General features: G+C 29.1%; 2 protein-coding genes and 1 pseudogene across 4 annotated transcripts; all 3 read right to left on the reverse strand.

Moving 5' to 3' along the window:
* Positions 1 to 70: 70 nt before the first annotated feature.
* On the reverse strand, positions 71 to 2,357 carry LOC109807449 (S-type anion channel SLAH1-like; annotated as a pseudogene). The gene is made up of 2 exons (XR_014434274.1): positions 1,147 to 2,357; positions 71 to 497 (listed from the first exon to the last, which is right to left on the reverse strand). The product of XR_014434274.1 is annotated as an S-type anion channel SLAH1-like (transcript).
* Positions 2,358 to 7,471: 5,114 nt separating this feature from the next.
* Positions 7,472 to 13,102, reverse strand: LOC109807921 (Saposin-like aspartyl protease family protein). Of its 2 annotated transcripts, none has more exons than XM_020370650.2 (14): positions 12,946 to 13,102; positions 11,925 to 12,290; positions 11,746 to 11,806; positions 11,151 to 11,245; positions 10,927 to 11,039; positions 10,609 to 10,777; positions 10,494 to 10,533; positions 10,305 to 10,369; positions 9,964 to 10,077; positions 9,758 to 9,822; positions 9,486 to 9,642; positions 9,288 to 9,407; positions 7,903 to 7,991; positions 7,472 to 7,784 (listed from the first exon to the last, which is right to left on the reverse strand). In XM_020370650.2, exons 2-14 carry the CDS (start codon positions 12,282 to 12,284, stop codon positions 7,700 to 7,702), a joined length of 1,533 nt encoding a protein of 510 aa, XP_020226239.2. In that variant the 5' UTR covers positions 12,285 to 12,290; positions 12,946 to 13,102; the 3' UTR covers positions 7,472 to 7,699. The 2 variants fall into 2 exon arrangements, with proteins under 2 accessions (XP_020226239.2, XP_020226240.2); XM_020370651.3 differs by having other exon boundaries at positions 12,843 to 13,025.
* A 4,058-nt stretch (positions 13,103 to 17,160) lies between these two features.
* Positions 17,161 to 20,013, reverse strand: LOC109809084 (WRKY transcription factor 6). Its single transcript, XM_020372306.3, has 6 exons — positions 19,693 to 20,013; positions 19,450 to 19,551; positions 19,093 to 19,236; positions 18,296 to 18,577; positions 18,071 to 18,184; positions 17,161 to 17,970 (listed from the first exon to the last, which is right to left on the reverse strand). Exons 1-6 carry the CDS (start codon positions 19,855 to 19,857, stop codon positions 17,329 to 17,331), a joined length of 1,449 nt encoding a protein of 482 aa, XP_020227895.1. The 5' UTR covers positions 19,858 to 20,013; the 3' UTR covers positions 17,161 to 17,328.
* Between the last annotated feature and the right edge of the window lie 4,318 nt (positions 20,014 to 24,331).

Consider the following 24,331-nt stretch of genomic DNA (forward strand, 5'->3'; position numbering starts at 1 on the left):
AAAATATAATTTAAACTTTTAGTTAAATAGTTTTTTTAACCAAGAGGACGTATTTGTCTTTACTTGAAAATAATAATTTTTCTTCCTTACTTTCTTTTATGTTTGTCTTATACTAAATGACTTATAAATTTATATTTATTCATTTATTTTGTTACTTGTTTTTTTACTCATATTCTCTCTTTTTATTTCCTTTCTCAAACCAAACAAAGTGTACAGGAGAGAAGTGCCTTTAATGAAGCATTTTATTTTCAAGTCATAATGGGAGCATTTTTATGGAGCAGCCTCTCAATTTTGAGTACAGTGATGATCATTAAACCAATGAAAAGCAGTACCGAGAGCATACATATAACCAGCATTAACCAAGAGGCCATACTACTTTTCACCTCTTGAGCATATTCCGCACAAGCTAGACCAAGGAAGGTTAAAGGAAATGAGTACACCCACCATGTAACATTCAACCTCTTCATGGATTTCTTGAATAGGGTTGGCCTACAAGCCTGAATTCGAGAAGAAAGGTTCACACGTATAGAATAATAAAACAGATTAAAACACACAAACAAACAAAACTGAGAAGCTAAAGAACTGTTTGATATCTTTAATTTTTGTTTTGAAAACTATTTTTTAAAATAATTATATAATATTTAGAAGTAACCTATTCACGTTAAGCCCTAAAAACTAAATTTTATTTCGGTCTTTATGTAGGCTAACTACTTAACCATTAAGTCGGCCCATTGGGCCTTTATTCCATCAAGATTGGCCTAAGTCTGACTAACTAAACAAGTATAATACAAACCCATATCATATTCCAATCCTGAAACAAGAATTTTAATTAAAAAAAAATAGAAACAACTTAGATTTCATTCTTCTTTTATTTTGTAGTGCTAACTTCAAAGAGTAAATTATCTAGAGTAGTGTTGCATAAAGGCATTTATTTTCTTTATGTAAAAAAAATGAAAATAGAAATCAAACATATCATATGTAATAATTAAATATCAAGTAGTGATTATAGATTATATGATCTCTAATTAATCTTTTGATAATATGTAATAATTTTTTTCCAAAAAAATAAATATATCTTAAATACATATCATATTGAAATCAATTGAGACTATAAACATTTAATAATTTCAATAGAAAGGGAGCTACCTGAGACATGAAAAGGAATAAAGAAAGAAAGAGCAGCATCTTTGATGGGGTGACAAAAGCACCTGTGATGGATTTCCAGGCTAGACTTGTGACGCTTGGTGCAGCAAAACACAAGAAGTAAGTTGGCCTTAGCACTGTGGGAAACTGGTTGCTACTTGTCAGACGCTGATACAGCGTTACAAATATTATTAAATAATATACCAACCCAATTGAGAACATTAAAACTGCACTCTCTTTCCAACCAATTTCTGCAACAACTTGAGCAGATACCAAGTTACCTATAACCGAAACCTGGCTTACAGGGTTTGCCACAATTGACAGAAACCTCTTTTTAGTTGTGAACCATTGTCCATATAGTTTTACGTCAAGCACCAGTACCACAAACGAAAGGGCCAAACAAAGAACTTGATAGTAAGAAGCTGAACGAACGATCATAGGTGCTGATTGAAGCATGAGAAGCCAAGAAATCCAAGGAGCATACACGCAGTTCACTCCAATGTGATGTGAAAACTCCTCCTTCACCATGTCAAAGTGAAAGATGCACTTGAGCACGTAAAGAAAGGATAGAGTAGTGCCACACACCAAAGTAGTAGAAATGCAAAGGATGGCATCAAATTAAATCCATGCCAGAGAGTTTGTGAGTCCTTGTTGTGTATACTCAAACTCTTCCACAGCAAAGCTTGTGCACCGAAGGAAAGGCTTATGAAAAAGTAACCTGCATGGAGCTTGGTCAAATGTGAGGGCTTGGTAGTGTTAACTGGGAGGGCATTAGTTTTGTTTGTGGAAGCACACACGACTACCTCAACTGATGAAGACTTCATCTCAACATCACCCATCATGTATCTATGGGACTGATTTTGGAATATATGATGTCTCTCTCATCTTGTCGCTTCAGATCCGGGGATTTATATCGTGCAAAGTAGAGGATTTTCCAAACTAAAGTGAGCAAGGTTATGATATACATTATATTTTTAATTAGTGGGTCAAGGTTATGGTATGCTTTAAAATCAGCAATTATAAATGTGCATTGTTTACTAATTACTTTAAAGTTTAGTCTTGAATAATTCTCAAATTTTAATTTTTCTCTCTACTTTTAAGACGAATAGTTTTCGTCTTGGTATTTTTAAAATTAAATTTTAATCTCTACAAGCTATATCACTTTTTTCTTATACAGGGACATAAGTTTGGGAATTTTAAAAAATTATAAAAACTAAAATCAATGCTTTAAAAATTAAATACAAAAGTCAAAATTTAAATCACCTTTTTGACATTATGTTGGCTAGTAATTTAGTAAAAAAAGAATTAACTCACCTTTTTTAACATAAACAACATAATAATTTGTCGATCAGGAGGGAGTTAAAAGAAAAGGAGAAACTAAATCGAAAGAAATGTATTAGTTAGATTTTATAATTTTTAATGACTGAAGTACGTACATTGAGAGGAAATAATACCATATATTGAAAAATATATATGAATGAAAAGTTTCTTATCATCCTAAGCAAAACATTTGTCCAAAAAAAAAAATAGCATAACAATTATTTATTAAGCCTAACATTTCATTCTTTCATGTGTATATTAACACACAACTCACACTACCGCTTGGATTAAGTCAGTCAGTAGTCACTTTAGTTTTTGTATAACCTCTTCAATTTCATCATATTTAAAAGTTATTGCTTGATGTTGGAAATTACTTGTCCTTTTTAATGTTAAATTCTCTTAGTATTCCAAACACGCAATTTCACGTAGCGACCCTTATTTGTAGGCAGCAATGTGTGTATATTTGAGGCTCTGATCATCCTCCATGCCCGGGTTTTGAAGAAATTATTATTACTTGGCTTTATTTTAGAGGCCAGGAGTATGAAGCATATAAGAAATTTCTGAATTTAGAGTTTTCATTGTTTATGTGCTGTGCTGTTTAGTATGGTTTCTGACATACTCAATTCAAGTGGACATTTATTGTAATTTATTTAGACAGAACGGAGAAGAAGATGGAAACCAACTATGCATTGACAACTGCGAGGGATAAATTGGAAGTGCGCGAGAATTGACTAAATAAAGATGATTCTGCCCAAGTCCCTGAGGGCAAAATTAAAGGAAAAGCAAAGTAATCGCCTCTATTGTCTTTCCTTTTCATTTTGGCTGAAAAAATAAAGATAAGATCTTTCGCTACTTTACCTAACTTAACTTTTTGTTCGTGGATTCCACTGGTTCCCATCCAAATAAACATATGATCCTTTCATGCTCCGAGAGGACGCTAGATACGAATGTTTAAATATAACTAATTAAGTACTGTTGTTTATTCTTATTTAATTTTTTTATCTACACTTGTTTAATTTGTTGTTTAACTTTTAGCATCTTGCATAAAAATCAGTCTTCTGATTATTTAATGAAGAAGAAACAGATAAATTAAATTTGATATTGATTCTCAAATACATGCCATGATAATTTTTTTAAAATAATATAAATTTAGATAATCTAAATTAACTTTCAAACTAAAATTTTTGAGAATGAAAAAATAATTAAAAAAACGTAATCTTTTAGTTAAAAATAATGAAAATAAAAATTATTATCACGATAAAATCAAATATTTTGATGATAAAAGTTAATATATCAATGTTGGACAACTTAATAAATATAATTTATTAAATATTTAAAATTTAATAATATAAAATAATATTAAAAATAATTTACGAGATGAATTATTAAAAAATGGTACTAAATAAAATGTTTTTTTATGAATCATCTAAAGAATAATTTTAATATTTTTATAAGTTTTTTTTTTTTAAAATAAGAATAATATTTAAATAATTGAAAATATCATGTTATTTTTAAATCCTTAAAAAATTCAGGATAGCCCTCGATGTTAATAGTTCTCCTTCATGTTCAAAGGCTGATTGACAATTGTAAGGTATTTTTTTATAACTAATTATGTAAATAGGACTGCTTTGAAACTATTTACGCTTTTAGGACAATTTATTACAATGTTGCTATAGGTTATACAATGGTGTAAATAGTTTCAAAACAATCTCCTTTACGTAATTAGCTTTAATAATAACCCTACAATGATCGATATCAACCATGTTCAAAGCAAATCATAATTCTAGTAGATAATTACAATATAGATTTAACAGCTAAATAAATATTTTGAAATCTCTTAACATGAGTGTCATAAGCAAGATAGGAGCGTTATCCCTTCTATGCTAATAAATTGTGAATTATTGTCCAAAATAACACTTATACTTTCATAAATAAATCTAAATTTTCTTCTCTTATGTCAAATTTTTGACACTCATTCGAAGGATGATTCCAAGGAGAAGAGAGGAAGAGAGAGATTTTAATAGAGGAAAGGGGAGAAAAGAAGAATGGAGAATAGGAGAGAAGATAGAAATTTTATTTGGATGAGAAGATAGGAAGGATCTTAACAATAATATTATTTTTATATTTTTATAATTTTAAATTTAATAACATAAATAAGGATATGTTGGATATTTTACTAAAAAAATATTAAAATCCTTTCCCTCCTCTACAATTTGAATTAGGAGGAATTTTGCTCCCTCTTAAAAATTGGATCAAACAATTTTTTAAAAAAAATATATCTCCTAATCAAATATTATGTGAGTCTCAATGTGACCCATAACTCATTCCTTGATTTTAAGGTTGTTCTTGTGTTCAGATAGTCAAATTAAAAGAGACAAAAATACTCACAATTATAGAAATAAATTAAGTTGAATTAATTTAATCTATCTATCTATTTATAATATAAGAGAATAAATTGGATTTTAAAAATAAATAAAGTAAATGATACTTTTATCAATAATTATATATCATTAATTACATTAAATATCATAAATTAAGAGACTAAATTGGATTAGAATATCTGTTATGAAAAAATATTAAATAAAAAATTATTGTTAATTATAAATAGAAATGTAAATAGTATATATTAAAAGTATTAGTAGCATTTTATTTTATAGTTTAAAAATAAAATTAAAAAGATTTTATTAAAACATTGAAAATGTTAAAATAAGAAATGTATAATTAAAAAATTGCTTGATAAGAAAAAATTGTTCATCGAAAATTTTAGAAAAAAATGATTAAAAGTAGGTTTGGTTTCCAATAACATCTTATATTGCAATTTTTTTTCTCTACCTTTTTTATTTATTTTTATTTTTACAGGTTAGTTTGAAAATAATAATCAAATTTCACACACAATAATATATAGTTGAGTTTTAATTAAATAATTTTAATAAATTTGCTAATGAATATTACACTATAAGAATTATTATTTAATTATCATATTTTTAATTGAATTATACATAAATTGGTCTAGAAAATAAAATTGAAAAATTACTAAAAAAGGATTGAAAAATGTCAATGACTAACATTTATCTTTGTTATTGTCAAAAAAATAAATTCACTTTGTTAAAAAGTATTTATTTAAATTTCATAAGAATATTTCTTAATTAACATTGTATAAGATTTCAAATGACTAATAATAATATAATCTTAGGTGGTAATGAAATGAGAAATTATTGTACTAATTTTCATAAATCATTATTTTGAAATAAATGGATGAAAACTTATTTTGATTTTCATTGTTGTTATAATATATATATATATATATATATATATATATATATATATATATATATATATATATATATAATTTGTCCTAGTTTCAAAGTGACAATGATTGTGACGTCAAATGGCATGTTTATTATTTATATATTTAATTTCAATTATTCTTTGATATCTCTTATAATTTAATGATAATTGAATTAAAATATAAAAAACATTAATGATTTTAATTTACCTAAAAAATCATGTTAATAATACAATGAGCTTGAAAAATTAAAACCAAAAATAAAAATTCAATGTCCTAATATCTTCTCCTATTTGTAATAAATATATGTATCCACCATATAATTACTATTTGTATTTTCTATTTCAATTTTTCTTTATATTTATTAAATATAATAATTTAACATGATTCTAATTTTTTTAAAATATAATATATAAATCATTTTAGTACGTGCAACGGACAAATGAACATCTAATTTTAATTAAGTTAAAGATCCAATCTAAATCTAATAAATCCACCTAAATACAAGTTAAATTAAGTCGGTGAAGTCTAGAAAATAAAATAATAATAATTAAAAATACACTATTATATATATATATTTCCACTAGTACTGTTGTCATACATTTCTATTGAACTACCTACTGCATATGCCCGATCTAATTTACCCTCATAATTTTTGACACCCTAAAAACTCAAATCAACAACAATTAAATTATAAATTAGGTTTAAATACTTATTTAATTCCAATAATAACATGAGCTTTATTTTTTAATCTTTATAAATAAACCATTTTATTTTTGTCTTGTACATATTATTTTGTTTTTTAAAATTATATAATTTCACAAACTTTATTTTTTAACCTCGAAAGAAGATAAAATTTAAAAGAAAATATTTATTCTTAATAATATTCATATTCACACTGTCTTGTTGAATTTTACGATTATTAAATTTTACAGATATCGAGTAAGTATTTACTCTGCCTATTACAAGTGTTTTCTCTATAGCAAATAAAATTGTCATCCTTAATAATTTGAATTATACAACAAAACTAGATTAAAATCAGTAAATGCAAAATATCTTAAATTATGTTTTTAATAATAAATAAAAGAATATACTAAAGTTAAATAAATATAATAAAACATAATTTAAAGAATGTTTATATATAAACGTAAATTGTTCTAAAAACTAAATAGAATAATATTATCAATTTATTGTAATTAATTAGAAAATTATAACTGTGACTAATTTAAAATTAACATTTTTACACAAAACATACAACTCTGTTTATCCTTCTAAAGTAAATTGGAAAACGTTAAAAATGATCTCGTTTAAAATATTATATTGAAATATAAAATAGTTTTTTTTTTTAAATATTTTATTTCGAATATAAATCACAAGTAAAATGTTTATTAGATTATTCTTCTTAGAATATGAACCATTTAATCGATAATAATAAATACAAATAAACATTGAACAAAATCTTGCATCTTCATTTGATCGAAGAGTTTCTAAACTCAGAACATCAAAATATATAATATATAGATACAGAGATTGCATCTGTAATTAAAAGGCTACTCCTCTGTTTTCTATTTTATCTTGTATAATATTATCTTTTTGTTTTATTTTGCTTAAATGACCACGATGGAGATGGTTGGTTTAAAAAAGAACAAAACTATCATCTTGAAAGGGCAACGCATGAATAACCCCATCCGCGCATCTGGCAAAAGGCGAAGAAACAAGGAATAATTATGAAAACCATAGCTATAACTAAACATACATTCAGATAGTCTTTGTACCCAGTTATGGGATAATGTCGCAGCCACAGATACATCTGTTAAGCTATTATGGAACACCCAAAGTATTAACATTAATAAAAACCTGTACAAGCCAGAACTTTAGGTCCAATTTAACTGCAAGGGTATACACACTAATAGCAAGGATCGCTATATTCTGAGACACGTGATAACAACTCTAAGCTGCATCAGCAAATCCCACTCTAAGTTTACCAAAATCAAATACCGTGTGATAACGCCCCATGAAGATATCCCCAAGGATCCTACATCAGTGTAGATGCCATTGAGGAACAAATCAGATGAATAAAAATCCAAACTAAAACAAAATGAAATATAAAGTAAGGCAAATGTAATGGCGCTAGTATAAGAAATTTAAAGTACCAGAGAGGGCCACGTGGAGGTGGAATATCTATAGCAGTAAAGCCGCTAATGCACTGAGCCACAGGACCTTCACCCACCTTGAGTATGTACTGAATAAACCAAATAGAAACTAAATGAGGAGAACAACAAAGAACCTTCCTGCACAAAAATTTATGCACCTCCCCATTGCCGCCACATAAAATTACGAGTACAGTAGACAGACGTCCCATCTTTACGTGTAAATTCTATTCCTGTTAACTTCTTTTCTTTTTCCAAATCTTTCCCCTCTGATGATCGAAGGTTAGAACCAACTTCATAAAACAAATCCAACGCTACAACTCTTTTTTCTCTCTGATGTTCTAGTAATCCTCGTATATCGCAAATTTGAATTTAAGTATCAAATTATCAATCAATCAACCAACAAAAGTTTGAAAAAAATACAAGAGGAAACGTCGGGAGGCCAGAGGACTTGGTTAATGAGTTTATGTGTGGATAACATATGTTGATGTGTTCAGTCAAATCCCCATTCTTAAATTAAATGAGTAAAAACTAATTTTCGAAACCAAATATACAGACAGAGGACAAAAAAATTGACTTCAATTCAATCCCTCAATCATATAATTTGAAAATATCAAATGGAGTTTCGAATTTTAGGAATTAGTGTCAATTTTGTATTATTGAAGAACTAAATATTAACTCCCTTTAAATTAATCGAACATTTAACTGATGTTTCTTTTTATATAAGCGACAGACCAGAGTTGATGTCAGGACCGTATTGATGTCACATGTACATTTGAGGACTATAATAGGTGTTTAGTTATTTCTTTGTACTTGCTACCCATATTTTTGGTAGAGATAACAAAAACAATACCAGTTTGATGTCAATTCTTTAGAGGACCAGATTGATGTGATAACGTCACATGTATATTTGAGGACTAAAATAGGAGTTTACTTATTTCTTTGTTCTTACTACCCATATTTTGGTAGAGATAACAAACAATACCAGTTGCTCATAATAGAAGACAGCGACTTACATGATCGCATTTAACCAAATGTCAATATGATTAAACCACTTGACTAGTAAACCACTATGCCAGTCTAACATTACTCTATGGAAAATAAGGCTCCTAAAGGATATGGATTTTAGCCCATGGTTTCTCTAGATAAAGTTATGAAATTGCAGAAAAGACAACAAAAAGCTTTTTTCAGCTGTTGTAACTAGCTTTAACTTCAATCTGTTCTTGTTTTATTTTTCTATATAGGGTTGCCTTGTCCCCCATTCCACACCACTACCATATCTCCTACCACTCTTCATGAATTTATTTTTACATTAAACTAAACTACAGTTAGTGATCAGCCATTGCAAACAGCAATCAATAAGGTTTGAGCATTTGAAAAAATCATACCTCCTCTGGGTGAAGGTCAAAAGTTCTTTCACCAATAGTAAAGGACACTACAGGTAGTGAAGCAAGATTTCCACAGTCAACAGATGATTCTCCCATCGGGCTAGGCATTTTATCACAAAGCTGCAACATCATCATGAGGCTATGAATCAAGAGGTGCAGCAGGATGCTTGAATAGAAAAATCAAGACAACCAACTCACCTGATTGACGTAGTTTAGTATCTGATCTTGTGTCTGGTTTCGGCTCAGCTGGTTCTGCATCCAAACAACTGCCATCTCACATGCAGAACAAGCGGCACCATGAAGACGACCAGATGATTTTCTTTCATTTTCATCCACAATACTCTTGATACCCGTACTGAAAGGGGGAATGAACAAAATAAAATGGAAATCATGTTACATTAAATATATTATTGAAGTATTTAAATAAAGGACCAAAGATTCAAGGAGTAAAAATTATCTCTGGGACTTACTCAACACCACGAATCCCATCAAAAGTGCACAATCCAATCTGGGAACAGATCTTCTTCGGCCGTGTCTAAAAGGTATAAAGCAAAAAACATAAGAAAAAATATTCTAAAAGATGATCAGATCTCTCAAACATACCACTCATTCATGACCAGAGGGAAAAATCCGATCAACCAAAATATGTCGAGAACAGATTACAAATGGTACTCACTTCAGCCAAAAGCAAATCCAATATTGTTTGTCCATACTCTGCAACGACAGTCCTGCATTCTTGGCTTATAACTCCAGATGCTCCAATTGCATGGTTAATCATAGTTATTACAGTCTACAAGAACAAAACCAAATATGTGATCGTAGAAACAAGTCAGTCAGAAGCATTTGTTTGACCTTTTTTCATATGGCAATTATAAACAATGCAATAATTGTTAAAAAAATTATTATCATGAACTGACAGAGACAGTGTCTCATGGGAAAACTGCTGCATATAATATAAACATGTTAAATTGAAAACTATATAAATATTAATCTATATCTACAAGAATTCATTCATACCGTTGGACCTGCCAACAAAGAAGTCCCTGAGTCTGCAATGGCTGAACAACCATCAGCACAATATCCTGATAGACAATTAAATCATGTCAGACCAAATAAATTGAAACTATAACGCATTAATGAAAATGCCAACAATACATCATGGGAATAACAACTTGTCACTTCTGCTAACACATTTTCTACACATACCAGTGGGTTTACCGGCAATAAGTACATCTCCCATATCAAACTGAAAACAAAAATGAAAATTAACAAAGAGAAAAATGTAAATAAAAAAAATATTAAGAATTAAAAAAAGTGTAACCTGCCAATATCCTTTTCTGGTCACAGGCACGTAAGTGTGCTTTCCCTTATAGTGAGCAGGATCAACACCACCAAAAACAATCTCACCCCCTTCCTCTTCCTCTGGGTTGCGGTTGAACCAGAATGAAAATACCGGTTCCTTAATGAGACCTTGTTCAACCATGTTGTACCTGTGACAGGTAAGATCAGATAAACACATGGGGATTTAATAAACTTTTAAGAAGAAAAGTAAGGGCAGCCTAACTTGCATTTGCAAGAGGCTGATTCAATAAACTTATTAAAAAAATGATGAATAAAAATTAAAAATTGTAACAAATACCACACTGGAACAGCATTGCCAACTGATATCTCTTGAAATCCAAGTCCCAGTATACCATCAAACTTGGCGGCCAAAAATGTAACACCAGGCTCCTTAGTTGCTTCAATAAATTCCTAATAATCAAAATCAGAAGGCATCTACCAATTACTAATCAAATATTATGGAAGAAGCCATCTCAAACCCTCTATTGAAAGAAACATTGATGATCAACAATTCACCATTACCTGATTCTTTACAACTATGTCACCAACTCTGACACTGTCATAGCTAAAGAAACCAGAAATTGCTCCGGTGCCATATTGAATTGCAGCAGTAGTCCCTAAATAACAGCAAGAAAACTAATGTCAGAGAGAAAGACATCATCCCTTCTAATGGTGCAAAATGACCAAGTGGCCCAAAATGGAACATATAAACAAGCATGACCACAAGTAGAAATATGCTCAATTACAAATTTGCACTATGTCAGAAACTACGAAGTTCTGACCGTGTTATTACCATTAATCATACGATGGAAGGAAATTTTTCAAACTTCAGCTCCATCATATGATAGAAGTATATTATGTTCATATCCCACCCCATTTCAGTCACTAGGAAAGGAATATATGTTTGTTCCTATTGATATAATACAGGGACAGAATAGACAGGAGTTCAAACTACTCTGGCAAATGAAAGAACATTAGGCAGCTACTCAAATCTCAAAACTACAGTTTTTTAATTAATAAAAGGAGGGAACTTCTGCAAACAGTAAAAGCTCAATCAAGGACTAAAAGAAGAAAGTTAACTTTTAAAGCCTTAATAGAAATGACGAGGAAGACAAACCATTTTTCCTGTAAGTACTTGATTTGCTAGACTTGTATTTAGCATGGAAGTAGCATGCAATCTGCACCAAAATGCAAAAATGACATGAATAAATACAATAAATAAGGAATAAAATCCGGTACACATTCATAAGTCACAAATACTAGTAACAGATTACAATGTATAAACAAAAAACTCACCGAGAAGGCACATTTAGATGATGGAACCCACAAATTAGAGCTGCCTGTGTCGAAAATGACAGTGAACTTCTGAGGAGATGTTCCGATGGCTATTTCACCAAAGTACTGAGCATCCAAGTAATTCTTTAACGCAACAATATCGGTTTCCTCGGTGCCACCAACGTTGTTTTGGAGTTTAAACTTTCGAATGGAAGAGCGAAGATAATCAACATTCTTAGACCCAATTCGAGCAGCAAGCCTATTGTTAGGGTCCAAATTAATCTTCTTCAGCCCAATCCTACGTAGCCCATCATTTGGTGCACAATAAACCGCAGAAAGCAACAGCGTTGACACAAACAAGCACAACACGACCGCCTTCATGTTATCCTATTCATCCAAATTAATAAGTTGAATTATAATTGTTAGCACAAAAAAAAACTAATAAAAATTGGGGGCAGGTGGGGTTAACGAGAGAATTCTAATTTATTATATGGGGTATGGGGATGTGATTAAAAAACAAAGTGACATTTCGAAATCTTGTCAGTGTTCTTGTCTAATCTCTATTCCACCAAACCAATGCAAACAAAACATTGAAAAATTAGTCATGAAAAATAAAAAATAAAAAAATAATCCACTGAATGAATGGTACACGAAGGGTATAAAATAAGTGTGCGATAGTATTGACAAGGATGAGTAAAATATAAAAAAAATCCACACATGCGTGCAAGTTTAAAGTGAGACCTAGATAATATATTTCTATTTTTGTTCATAGAACGGAAACAAACGAAAACGATATCGATCCACAACGCGATTATATTAAAATAATAATAATAATGTATAATTTGCAGAGACAATCTGCGCATAAAAAAAACAAAAATAAAAAGTAGAAAAATGAAATCGCGGTGAATGAAAAGGAAATGAAACATATGAGACACTCACAGGTGCTTACGATGAGGAGAAACGCAATACTCTAATGAAATGCGATAAATGAATTAATTGAAAAAGGAAAAGGAAGAAAAATGAGAAGGAGAATGGAGGTTACCGATTTATGGAAAAGAAGTTCCCAAAAGAGAAGAAGAAGGCAATGTAAGTTAGTATAAGTGTCACACCTTCCTTACTCTATTTCTGGACCTACCCCCACTCTTTATTCCTTTCTTTTCGCCTAAAAAGAACGCAACAAGCCGAATTCCACAGAAAAGAAACTAGGCGGTGCAATCTTTCAATCTGTACCGTCCATTCCTAGGCGATCTAGGCCGTATATCTAAAGCCACACGTAATAATAATGCATGCCATGAAGATACGTGGCGGGTGGGATTTGCAAGTTTGCAACGGAATGCAAGTGATGCGAGAAATGCATCTCTTAACGTCCTTAGCACGCCACGCTGTCACGCTGACACCTAATTCCCTTACACCTTCAACTGGTTTTTTTTTGTCCCCCTAACCCACTGGGCCAGAACCAAGGTTTCATACGCCACAACATATTTATACTCTCCAACTCATGCACACTTATCAAATTTTTATATTTTTAAAAAATGACGTGTTGTTTTTTTTTGTTAAATTTTCCTCAAATGTTAATATATATATATATATATATATATATATATATAATATTTTTAAGTTAAGAAATTAAAGTATATTTCAAATGGAGTAAAGTGTTATATTTGAATAAGTTTTGGATTTAGTGTTATTTAAATAAATTTTAAGATAGTGTAATTTACTTATTTTAAAATGTTTATTTGAAAATTTTTATTTACATTTTAAAAATAAATAAATATATAGAATATATGATAATTTAATTTTTAAAAATTAGCTTACGTTTTCTCTCTTTAATACCGGATTTTAAACGTTTTACGTAAAAAAAGAATAAATAAATAAATAAAACTATGTTTTACTCTGGCGGTCACTCGTGGGCCTTTGCCATTCAACTATTTAAAGGAAAAGCGTAAGCCTTAAAACAGAAGGGACTGGACTCAAAGTCATTTTGTTATTCTTGGGTCGACGGTGCCCTTTTTGGCTCATAATATATACACCTCTTTTTTTTATTTTTTTTATAAGTACACTTCCTTTATTTTTTAAAAAAAATTATAAAATATTATAATTTTTTTTAGTTTTTTTAATTTTACACTTCTAACTTTTAATATTTTACTTTCTTCTTTTATTTCACACACTTTTTTTTTTTTAATTTTCACATGCTATTAAAATAGATGGGGTGAAAAAAAGGTAAAGGGGTACATGTAAAATTTGAAAGAAAAAAAGAGGGATGATGTGTGAAAAAAAAGTACTAAAATTAAATGTTGTAGATATAAAACTAAAAAATTTTAAAAAAATTAGGAATATTTTAAAAATTAAATTTTTTTTAAAAGGAGGTGTAATTATAGAAAAAAGGAGGTGTATATATGATGAACCGCCCTTTTTAAATCTACTGTGTCCTCTTAGTTGCACAGTTGGGCTAATGCAGCACTACCAGAGCTTTTTGCTATTTACATTTCTCAAATTACTAAACTACCCAGTACATCATTTCTCTTTTTCTTGATGTTTAAATTTACTTAATACACTTCTTCTTTTTCAAAAGAAAAGAAGTATTTTGTTTCTCTATATATTCATGCATTCCTTGGTCCAAATTATGATCAAATGTTTCTTTCTTACATATAATTTTGATTATTTCAACTGTTTTTTTTTTATTATTATTAAATATAGCTTATTTAACTTAAATTATAAGCAATAATACCTTTTAAACAAAAACACGAAGAAATATTTCTAAATTTTTTAAGGATAATGTTGTTGTTATGAACAATATGGTCAATAATTTTTTTGTTAAAATAATTTTTTTAATATTAATCATTTATTTTATCTTTTAGTTTATATAGTTTAAAATAGACATTTTTAATCTCTATATTTATCTTTTTTAATTTTTTAGTCTCTATAAGATAAATCTTTTTAATCCTTTTACTTAAAATTTTTTAATCTTTAAGTTCTTGTCATTAATTATTTTGTAATGTTGTCTTTTGTGTCAATTTGATAAATATATTAATTTAACTTTGTATATCTTATATTAAATTTATTTTGTTAGAGATGTTCATTGTTGGCAGACATTTTTTTAATCTTTTCTTAATGTTATCTATTTAATGTTGACGTATTAAAAGTCTTTAATTTTATAAGGGTAAAATGTCTGTTTTGTATTGACATGTTTAGGGTTTAGGGTTTAGGGTTTAGGGTTTAGGGTTTAGGGTTAAGGGTTTAATGTTAACCCTAAACCCTAAACCCTAAACATGTTAGAAGTCTTTAATGTTAGAAGTTTTAATTTTGTGAAAGTAAAATTTTTTTTATCAATAATAGGTGTCATAAGTAAGAATTTAAAAGAGACTTAAAACCTTATGAGACTTAATTTTGAGTTCAACAAAATAAATTTGATATAAGACATACAAAATTTAATTAATATATTTGTCACATCAAAACAAAAGAAAAAATAATGCTATGAAAAAATTAATGACATTAATTGATTAAAAAATTAAAACACTACTTATATAAGAACTAAAAATATTTATCTTAAATTATAAGGATTAAAAAATTAAAAATTAAATATAAGAATAAAAATGGTCTATTTAAAATAATAAAAACTAAAAAATAAAGTAATTGAAACTATTAAAATTAAAATACTAAAATAGTTTTTTAACCTAAAAATATTTTAGTCAGCCAACAAGGTATGCAGCATATCTTTCAATCTTTCTTGTTTTACTGAGTTCAAATGTTTAATACCAGAACGCAATTCTATGAGGGTGATCACCTTTCACAAGTAATAACTTCCTTCCATCAAGATTGGTCCTGGATTTTGAAAAGAGGCCAAATTAGTCTTCCCCGTCACATGCAACCACATGCCTTATTGAAATTAATAAGAAGTTGGTCTGTATATATATACAGATCCACAAGATCATAACACATTCACACGTATAAGTTTGTACGATGAATGAGGTATGGCGCGACGACGCAAACGGCACAACCTTGACATGGTTGTCTCCATTCCTAGCTTAAATACCGTCACATGATGTGTTCAACGCTTGAACGTGATCATTAAGGTGGTATACTAACGCGTGAACGTGATAAAACTGCACGGAAAGTCAAAAACATACCGCACTTTATCAATCAAAGTCCACCACCTCAACCCTCCTTTTCCACGTCTTAAGTTGATCTTTTCATGTTTATTCATAGTTTAATAAACGGTTGATTTATTGATACCACGGCCACGCACAACCGGTGCAAACGTAGCTGCTGAGAAACTCGCCAAGTCCACCTTTGTATTTATTTTTCTTTTGGTTTACATACCTTCACATTAATGTCTTTTTACGAGTCATTACTAATATCAAGTAGTAAGAGCCGTATTTATTGACCAATGGGGAAAAAATCAGATTATTTTTCTGAAGACTGAAACAGGTATATTTTGAATGGTTGCTTATAGGCGATTTTTTCTTGGGTTGTTGGGAGGGGAGCTGTTTCAATATATTACAGAAAATATGCATACCACGTCATGATTTAGAAATATAATGGATAAAAAATATAAACACGTTACATTTTTTTCCTGGTTAATTTTCTCTAAAAATTTTGAACGCTAATTATTTAAGATCGATGCTAGAAGGTTGTAATAAAACTGTTGTGTTCTAAACCCTACCATGACATGGACAAAACTGAAAATTAATATTTCTGGACAATGGAAGCCCAATCTTGAAAAAATTATAAAGTAAATTAGGATCACAAAATGTTTATATATAGTCTCAATCAATTTCTTTATCACACGCATTTAAATTTTATAATTTGCAAAAAAAATAAAATTAATCACTTAACTAAATGTCAGGTAAAAAATAACTAGTCGTATGATAAGACCATCTAATAACTTTTCCTTTGAACCAATTCACCTTAACCCATTAGGCCATTACCTTGCAACCCAACCAAGAGCATATGAGGGTAATTGAACAAAAGTTCGTATCAGTCTAGCAGATGACCGGGTTACAAAGCAAATTAAATACACTTGACTGCACTTTTAACATGCAATAAGTTTCTCTCTGAGAGACATTGGGTTATGTAAATAGACTTAAATATTTTAGAAAGTATTTTATTATTTTATACTAAAATATAAAAAGAAAAATCTCAAAACTCTTTTAAATTTGTATTCAATACTCTAAATTAAAGTTAATGTGCCTTTAAAAGTATCTCTCACTAACCGACCCTCATTAATTGCAACGGGAAGAAGACCACAGTAGAAACATCACAGAATTCAGCTGAATAAGATATCAAACATCTCAGATCGATTCATGAACATTCACAAATTCATTTTCCCTTTTCCATGTTTAAACGAATAAAAGAAGGAATGCAGTAATCTACGACAAGAAAGAAAAGAACCAAAGAACTTTAGATGAGTTAATTTCCTAAAGAATTACTTAATTATTGTTGCACTATTGATGACATTGGGATTGCTAGTATTGTTGCTGTTGTTCGCATTGTTATTTGGACTATTCGAACCGCCAATAATGGAGGTGATGGCGGTGGCTAGTGCCGCCGTGAAGTTAGGGTCGGCAGTGATGGCACTGACGGTGTCAGCGAGCGAGACCTGTTGGTTTGGCTGCAAGGAAGGTCTTGGAGCTTGGGAATTATTAGGCCCCACATCGTTAGACAATTGAAGGCCTGAGAATTTGGATTGATTATAAAGCGCTTGTGCAATCAGTTGCGGCAATTGGGCTTGCGTGGGTGCAGACACAAAGTTCTGAGGCTGCGATGGGAATGGGATTTGAGGTCGTTGGTACTGCAACGCGTTTGGGTTGTGTGTGAGATCCAATGTCACTGTGGGGAATGGTGCTGAGGCTGAAAGAGTTGCCATGTTAGAACATGGAAGAATAGCTCTAGTTAGCAAATTGGGGCTCATTATTCCATCGACACTGGACATTGACCCAGACAGCAACATGCTAGCGGCAGCTGCAGTGGTGGACGCCATGGCCATAGCTGCTGGTGGCAGTGGATGGTTATGAGTGCCTTCGTACGTTGTTGTCAAAATTGTTCTGTCATCCGCACAACGTTGAACCTATATATACATGTTTATGTATCATTATTCTTTGTCTCTTTCCTTTAGATAATTATGTTGTTAAAGGCAATCAATTAGTACAATCAGAAAATTAACTTACTTGTTTGCGAACGGGGCAACCAACTGCCATAGTGCATCTGTAGTATGCTCGAGGACAAGGGTTTCCCTTAGCCATCTTTTGTCCATATTTTCGCCATTGGCAACCATCACTGATCTGGAAATAACGGTGATGGAACAAATAATATTTCAGTTAGAGAGATATATTATTTGATTTGGTAATGTGTATAAAAAAAAATAATTAGAATGATTGATTTAGACTTCAGACCATGGGTGCTTCTGATCTTGCACGAACTGAGACACGAGCTTTTCTCATAGTGGCTTCTGGAGTGGATGTATCCGTAGTGTTGGAAGAGTTCAATTTCTCAGTGTCTGGATCAGTCTCTTTCTTATCCTTATTGTTGGGAGGTGTGCTTGATCGAGTCCTTTCACCCGAAGAAGAGTTGGATACTTGATCATCTACTTCGGTCGTACCACTTGGACCTAAATCCAGGAACTGTCTTGGCACATTTCCTCCATGGTTTTTCTCCTCATCTTTTACTTTAACAACCTGTGATGAAAATAAGTAACATGTTAAAACTAATTATCTAGTTTTCTTCACCAATTAGAGTAGATTGGTTTTAAAATGATCAAACTATTAGTCGAATCCCAACAAAATTAATAAGACTAATCTCTTTGACCGAATAGTTTTTACACACGGGACACGGGAGATCAATTATAAATGTTCAGTTTAAACCCTTAATATAAATAAATACAAGTCGTGAATTTATTGTGAACAAATTTTCTAAAATGTAAATCAGTTTGGTGGGATATTCTAGTACTAAGAGATTGAAGTAGTTTGCATGAATTTCTAATTTCAAAAAATTGTTATCGTAGCTATAAAATTATACAAGCTTCAAGCTTGTACTAGTATTAGTTTTGAACAAAAACAATCTGCATGTAAATTAATCGTAGTAATAATTAAATTGTTAATTCATTATTTATATCATTGATTTCAACTATTACTGTAAAAATAAATTAAAATTTGCAAATAAGGATGTAAATCATATAATTATTAATAATCACCTCTTGTTCCATGCGTTGCTGTTGCAATAATGCTGCAACATGCGTTTGCAAGTTCGCGTAGTTACTGCTGACATGACTGAGCATCTCCTTCAGCTTTTGGTTCTCTGCATCCATGCGTCGAAGGTCCTCTTGCAATTGTGCCAGCTAAAGCCAAGTAGTATATTTCATCTCAATTAAGCGTGCAATAATAATAAGTAAAAAAGTTCAACAAGTGCATATTCAGATCAGATGAGGTTGAAAAACCAGTCGTATAACGCTTTAATTTTAATAAATATAAAACCATAACAACTTAAATTTATGTAATTAACAGTAAATAATATATGTATAAAAAAAAAAAAAAAGTTAAATAAAAATCACCTCAGGGATCTTGCCACGCTTATCTTCGGCCTCCGATGAAGTCCCATCATCCACCGTTGAATGGTCACTTCCGGCGTTAGCGGTAAGAAGTTGCAAACCAGTCTAAATTTTTTATATAAAAATAAAGCATTAATTTAGTGTAACGATATAACCTAAGCTCAAAACCAAAAAAAAAAATAAAATAAAATAAAATAAAATAAAATTAAGCACAATCTATCAATAGATAAAACTGAAGGAGCTTACATTTACATGGAGATGATGAGAAGAAATCTGGTTGGTGTGAAGAGGTTGAAATGATGAATTGTTTGTAGCGGAGAGGAAGTCAAGTTCAGCGAGGACGGTTCGATTGTGATCATGGGAGGGGCTAAGGTTAGGAAATCCTAAGGTGGGGAACATGGTGTTGTTCATGATGAAGGGAGAGAGGCCATGGAAAATGAAGTGGTGATGAAAATATTTGGAATTAAAACTGAAGGAATGGAGACGTGGAGAAGAAAGAAGGGAGTGACAGAGTCAGAGGGGAATAGGATTGTGAAGTCTTGTACCGGTGCAATGGTGTCGGCTATAAAAAGGGTTAAGATCTGTTGTTGACTAGGGACAACGTAGACCAAATAATAAATATATATTAATGGATATATATTCATTTTCATTTTTATTTTTGTTGCGTCAGTTGGTGCGTCAGATAGACTACGATAATACCCATTGCCCCGCACCCATGGTCTCTCCATCATCCTTCATCACTTTCAGTTGAAATTGAAAAAATTGAAGTCGGTACAACGTGTTTTCCTCCTATCATTCGCCCTTAACAAACAAATAAGAAATCTACTGTATATACTATTTATTTAATAATAACTAGTTATTAAAAGAATAAATAGCAAAACCGCTAAAGTCTTCTTCATATTTATTTGCCAGTCAAACATTAGAGAGGGTAAGGTGGGCGAATGTGTATTTTTTTTTCTTTTTTTCCATTGAGGGAGGGGGGTGCTCTCAGTGTTTTATGTAAAAGAAATATTAAATGAAATTAAATGCATTTAATGAATATAAAGAAAGTATTAAATGAAAATCAATTAATTGTATGTTGACATATAGGAATTTAAATACTTAGATCTTTAATGAAGAAGTATTGTAGATGAAAATCAATTGAAATTTTAGGTCAGTTTAGTTTAGTGGTAGATTACGATACATACATAGTTTCAAGTTTAAATAAGTTTAAATTATGGTACTGTTATTGTAATTTTAATCATAAAATAATGAAAATCAGTTCAAATATAATGTTGATTTAAAAATATCATTAAGATGAGTTCTAAAATTTGTTTGTTTTGAAGAAAAAAAAAATGCGATCTTTTATTTTACTTTTAATTATAAATCTAACACTTCATTTTTAATTTATTTAATGCTTTCAAATATTAAGATTTTTTTTTCCTGTCACAAGCATCTTCTAACTTATTAAACTTGACACTAAGGTCATTTGATCTAAAAGATTTTTGTATTCTGTGAAAATCAAACATTAAATTTATTGTTGAATAAATTATTTTCACAATGTATAAATGTAGAATATCTAATTACTATGCTGATTCACTATGTCCAAATATTTATTAGTAAATGTCAACCCCTTAAATTAATTAGCAATGTATAAGAGATGTATTAGCTTTAAAAAAATAATCATCATGTCCAAAAATTGATATATATATATATATATATATATATATATATATATATATATATAAATTTATGCATTTTTTATATTTATCTTATTCTATCACATTATTTATTGCATCTCATAATTTACTATCTTTTTAATCTTTTTCTCTTAGATGTAATTTTGTTTTGTACATTTTATATTCTACAAGTTATTAGGGTTGATCCTAATGTTGTATGGACCTTAGACAAAACAATAAGTTTAGACTCTTATATATAAGCAATAATATTTAAAATATAAATATTTATAATATAAAAATAGATACATGATTTACCTGAGACTTAATATATCATTTGGTTTATTAATTTTTTTAGGATTTTTAATTAGGTCTTAAATTAAAAAAATTATAATTTGGTATTCTATATTTTTATAATTTAGTCCCTACGATTAGAAATAACTTTATAACCCATGTACTTAATTGACATGATATTTTTTATTTCTTTATATTTAGACAAGTATATATAGGAATGGCAAAACGGGCTTTAACTCGCAGGCTGGCCCGTTGGCCCGCCAAAAATTGGCGAGCCGGACCCAATATTTCAATCTGCCAAACCCGTCAGCCCGCTGGGTCAAATAGCGGGCTGGCCCGTCACAACCCGCCAGCTCGCATACTTTAATTTTTTTATATTTAATTTTTTTTATGTTTATTTTATTTTGATGTAGAAGATGAGGATGAAGATGATCAACACAAAAAAGTAAAGACAACTTCTTTCAAGAGAGCTTCTAATGTTTTTGAAATAGAAAGTTAAAGTTGATTAATGGTGTTTGGACTTGTTTTGTGGACTATCAAAAATTTAGTTTATTAGTAATTTATAAGTTTATAATTTGATTTTGGTGTAAGTGTACTAATTTTTATTTGATTTTGTTATATGTTTGTAATTTACTTTTGTTGAACATATATTATGTATAATATGTATGCATTTTTAATTTCATATGGTTATATTTATTTATTTGTAGCAATTTTTTTTATTTGAACATTGTGGTATGTGGGCTGCCTGCCGACCCCCTAGCCCATCCTTAAGCAAGGCGGGCCAGCTATCTCAACCCGTTTTTTATTAGCGTCCTGGCCCGGCCCGTTTTTGGCGGGCCATTGGCGGACCGGGCCAAAACGGGTCAGGCTGACCTGTTTTGCCACCCCTAAGTATATATGATTATCATTCAATATCAACATTTATTTGTATTAGGTTTTAAACTCTATTGATTAAAGTTTTCTGTTATTCTAGAATTGTTATGATTAAAGAAATTGTGGAAATTTTTATAGGTAGATTAAAATCCGTTAAACATGTACAATTATATGATAATAATTTGAGGTGACTCTCTATATATAAAGATTTAAAAATATCATATTTCACAAAATATAAGTAGGTCTCTAACCCTAAGGACTAAATTACAATATATATATATATATATATATATATATATATATATATATATATATATATATATATATATATGAATGACTCAATTACAATTTTTTAGTTTAGAGGCCTAATAAAAACTTTAAAAAATTTTATAGACCAACAATGTATTAAACTTTTAATCGAATGTAAAATATTTTATTACATTAAAAAATAACAAAGTTAACAAATCTAAAATAGATATACTAATATATTTTTATTCAATTTAACTTTATATAATAATTTATTATAAAATATTATATAAATAACTTTAAGAACCAAAAATAATGTATCTCCAAATTAAAAAGATAAAAATAAGACAAAAATAAATTGAGAAACTAGAATCAAACTTAAAATTTTTTAGAGGAATAAAAAATATAATTTATAATTTTATAAATATAATGTTTTAAAAAAATTGACAATAAAGATAACAAGACATTATAATTGTATCACTTTATATTTTAAATATAAAAATAGAAATACATAAAAGATGATAATTTAATTTATTTTTAAAATAATATAAAATAAATATTAAAATTATAATACCATTAAATAGTTAAAAAAAAAAAAAAAAAAACAATGGACACCTCTCAGTTATGGGCCATACAATCAAGGTCCAATGCTGATTATGTGAGTTACACTTCTCTTTTGATATGTTTGATAATGAGGAAAGAAATAAAATGTAGTCAAAAGAATAGAAAAGAAGAAAGATATAAAAAGTAAAATTATTTAGCAAAAGAAAAGTAAAAGAGAATTGAAGAGAAGATAGATAAGCTTTTGATTAATTTATATTAAATTAAATAAAAAAAATCAAATTGATAAATTTTAACATATTAATTATTATTATTATTATTTTATTCATTTATTTCACATTTTGTCGATCTGTATCGAAATATAGAATTTTTTTTGTACCATGGTGTAATATAGATATTTTTTTATTCTTTTCGATTATTTTTTTTTTATTAAAACGAAAAGTTAAACTCGAGATCTTACAATTGGACTGAGGAATGTTGGTAAAAATATATATATATATATATTGAAAATAAGGTAATAATTTTATAATTAAAGAATAAAAATAACACTAAACAAGCCTTTAATTGTTTTATAATTGATTTTTTTTTATTACTAACACATTTTCAATCAAATTATTAGATTTAAACAATATTTTCCTGGAAAACTATTAAAAATACCTGCAATAGATTAAGAATTTCATAATATAAAGCTATGAAAAAAAACACCAATATATGTAAAAAAAAAAAGAAAAGTGATACTAACAGTTGTTTTTAGTTGTTTTTTTCGAAGTTCAGGGGAATATTATTATTTTTTGATTAATTATACTCCTACTTTTTAACTAAATTTTAATTAATTTACTAATGTGCATATATTTTATGAAAAATTAGAAAAATATATATTTATGTAAATTTAATACAGGTGTAAATAATAAAATTTTAATTTATTTTATAATAATAATAATAATAGTAATAATAATAATGTAAATGAGTTTAATGATTATGTAATATTAGTATAAATAATTTTACATAATTAATCGAACAGAAATTATCATTTTATGACTTTTAAGATATATAGTTGTCACAAAAGTTAATATATTGATCATTTATTTATGATAGATTGTGATTAAATGAATGTGTTAAATAATTTTACAACAAATTACCATTAAAGTCATTAAACATTCCGTGTTAGAAACTTGTTGCCTCAAATTAATAGTAAAGAAGGTTAGTCCCTCAGGTGAGGTGGATAGGGTCGTGTTTATATTTTTTTTTCTTCATAT

The sequence above is a fragment of the Cajanus cajan genome, chromosome 5 (genome assembly GCF_000230855.2).
Source record: "Cajanus cajan strain Asha chromosome 5, NIPB_CcT2T_4, whole genome shotgun sequence".
In the NCBI taxonomy this organism is placed as follows: Eukaryota; Viridiplantae; Streptophyta; class Magnoliopsida; order Fabales; family Fabaceae; genus Cajanus; species Cajanus cajan.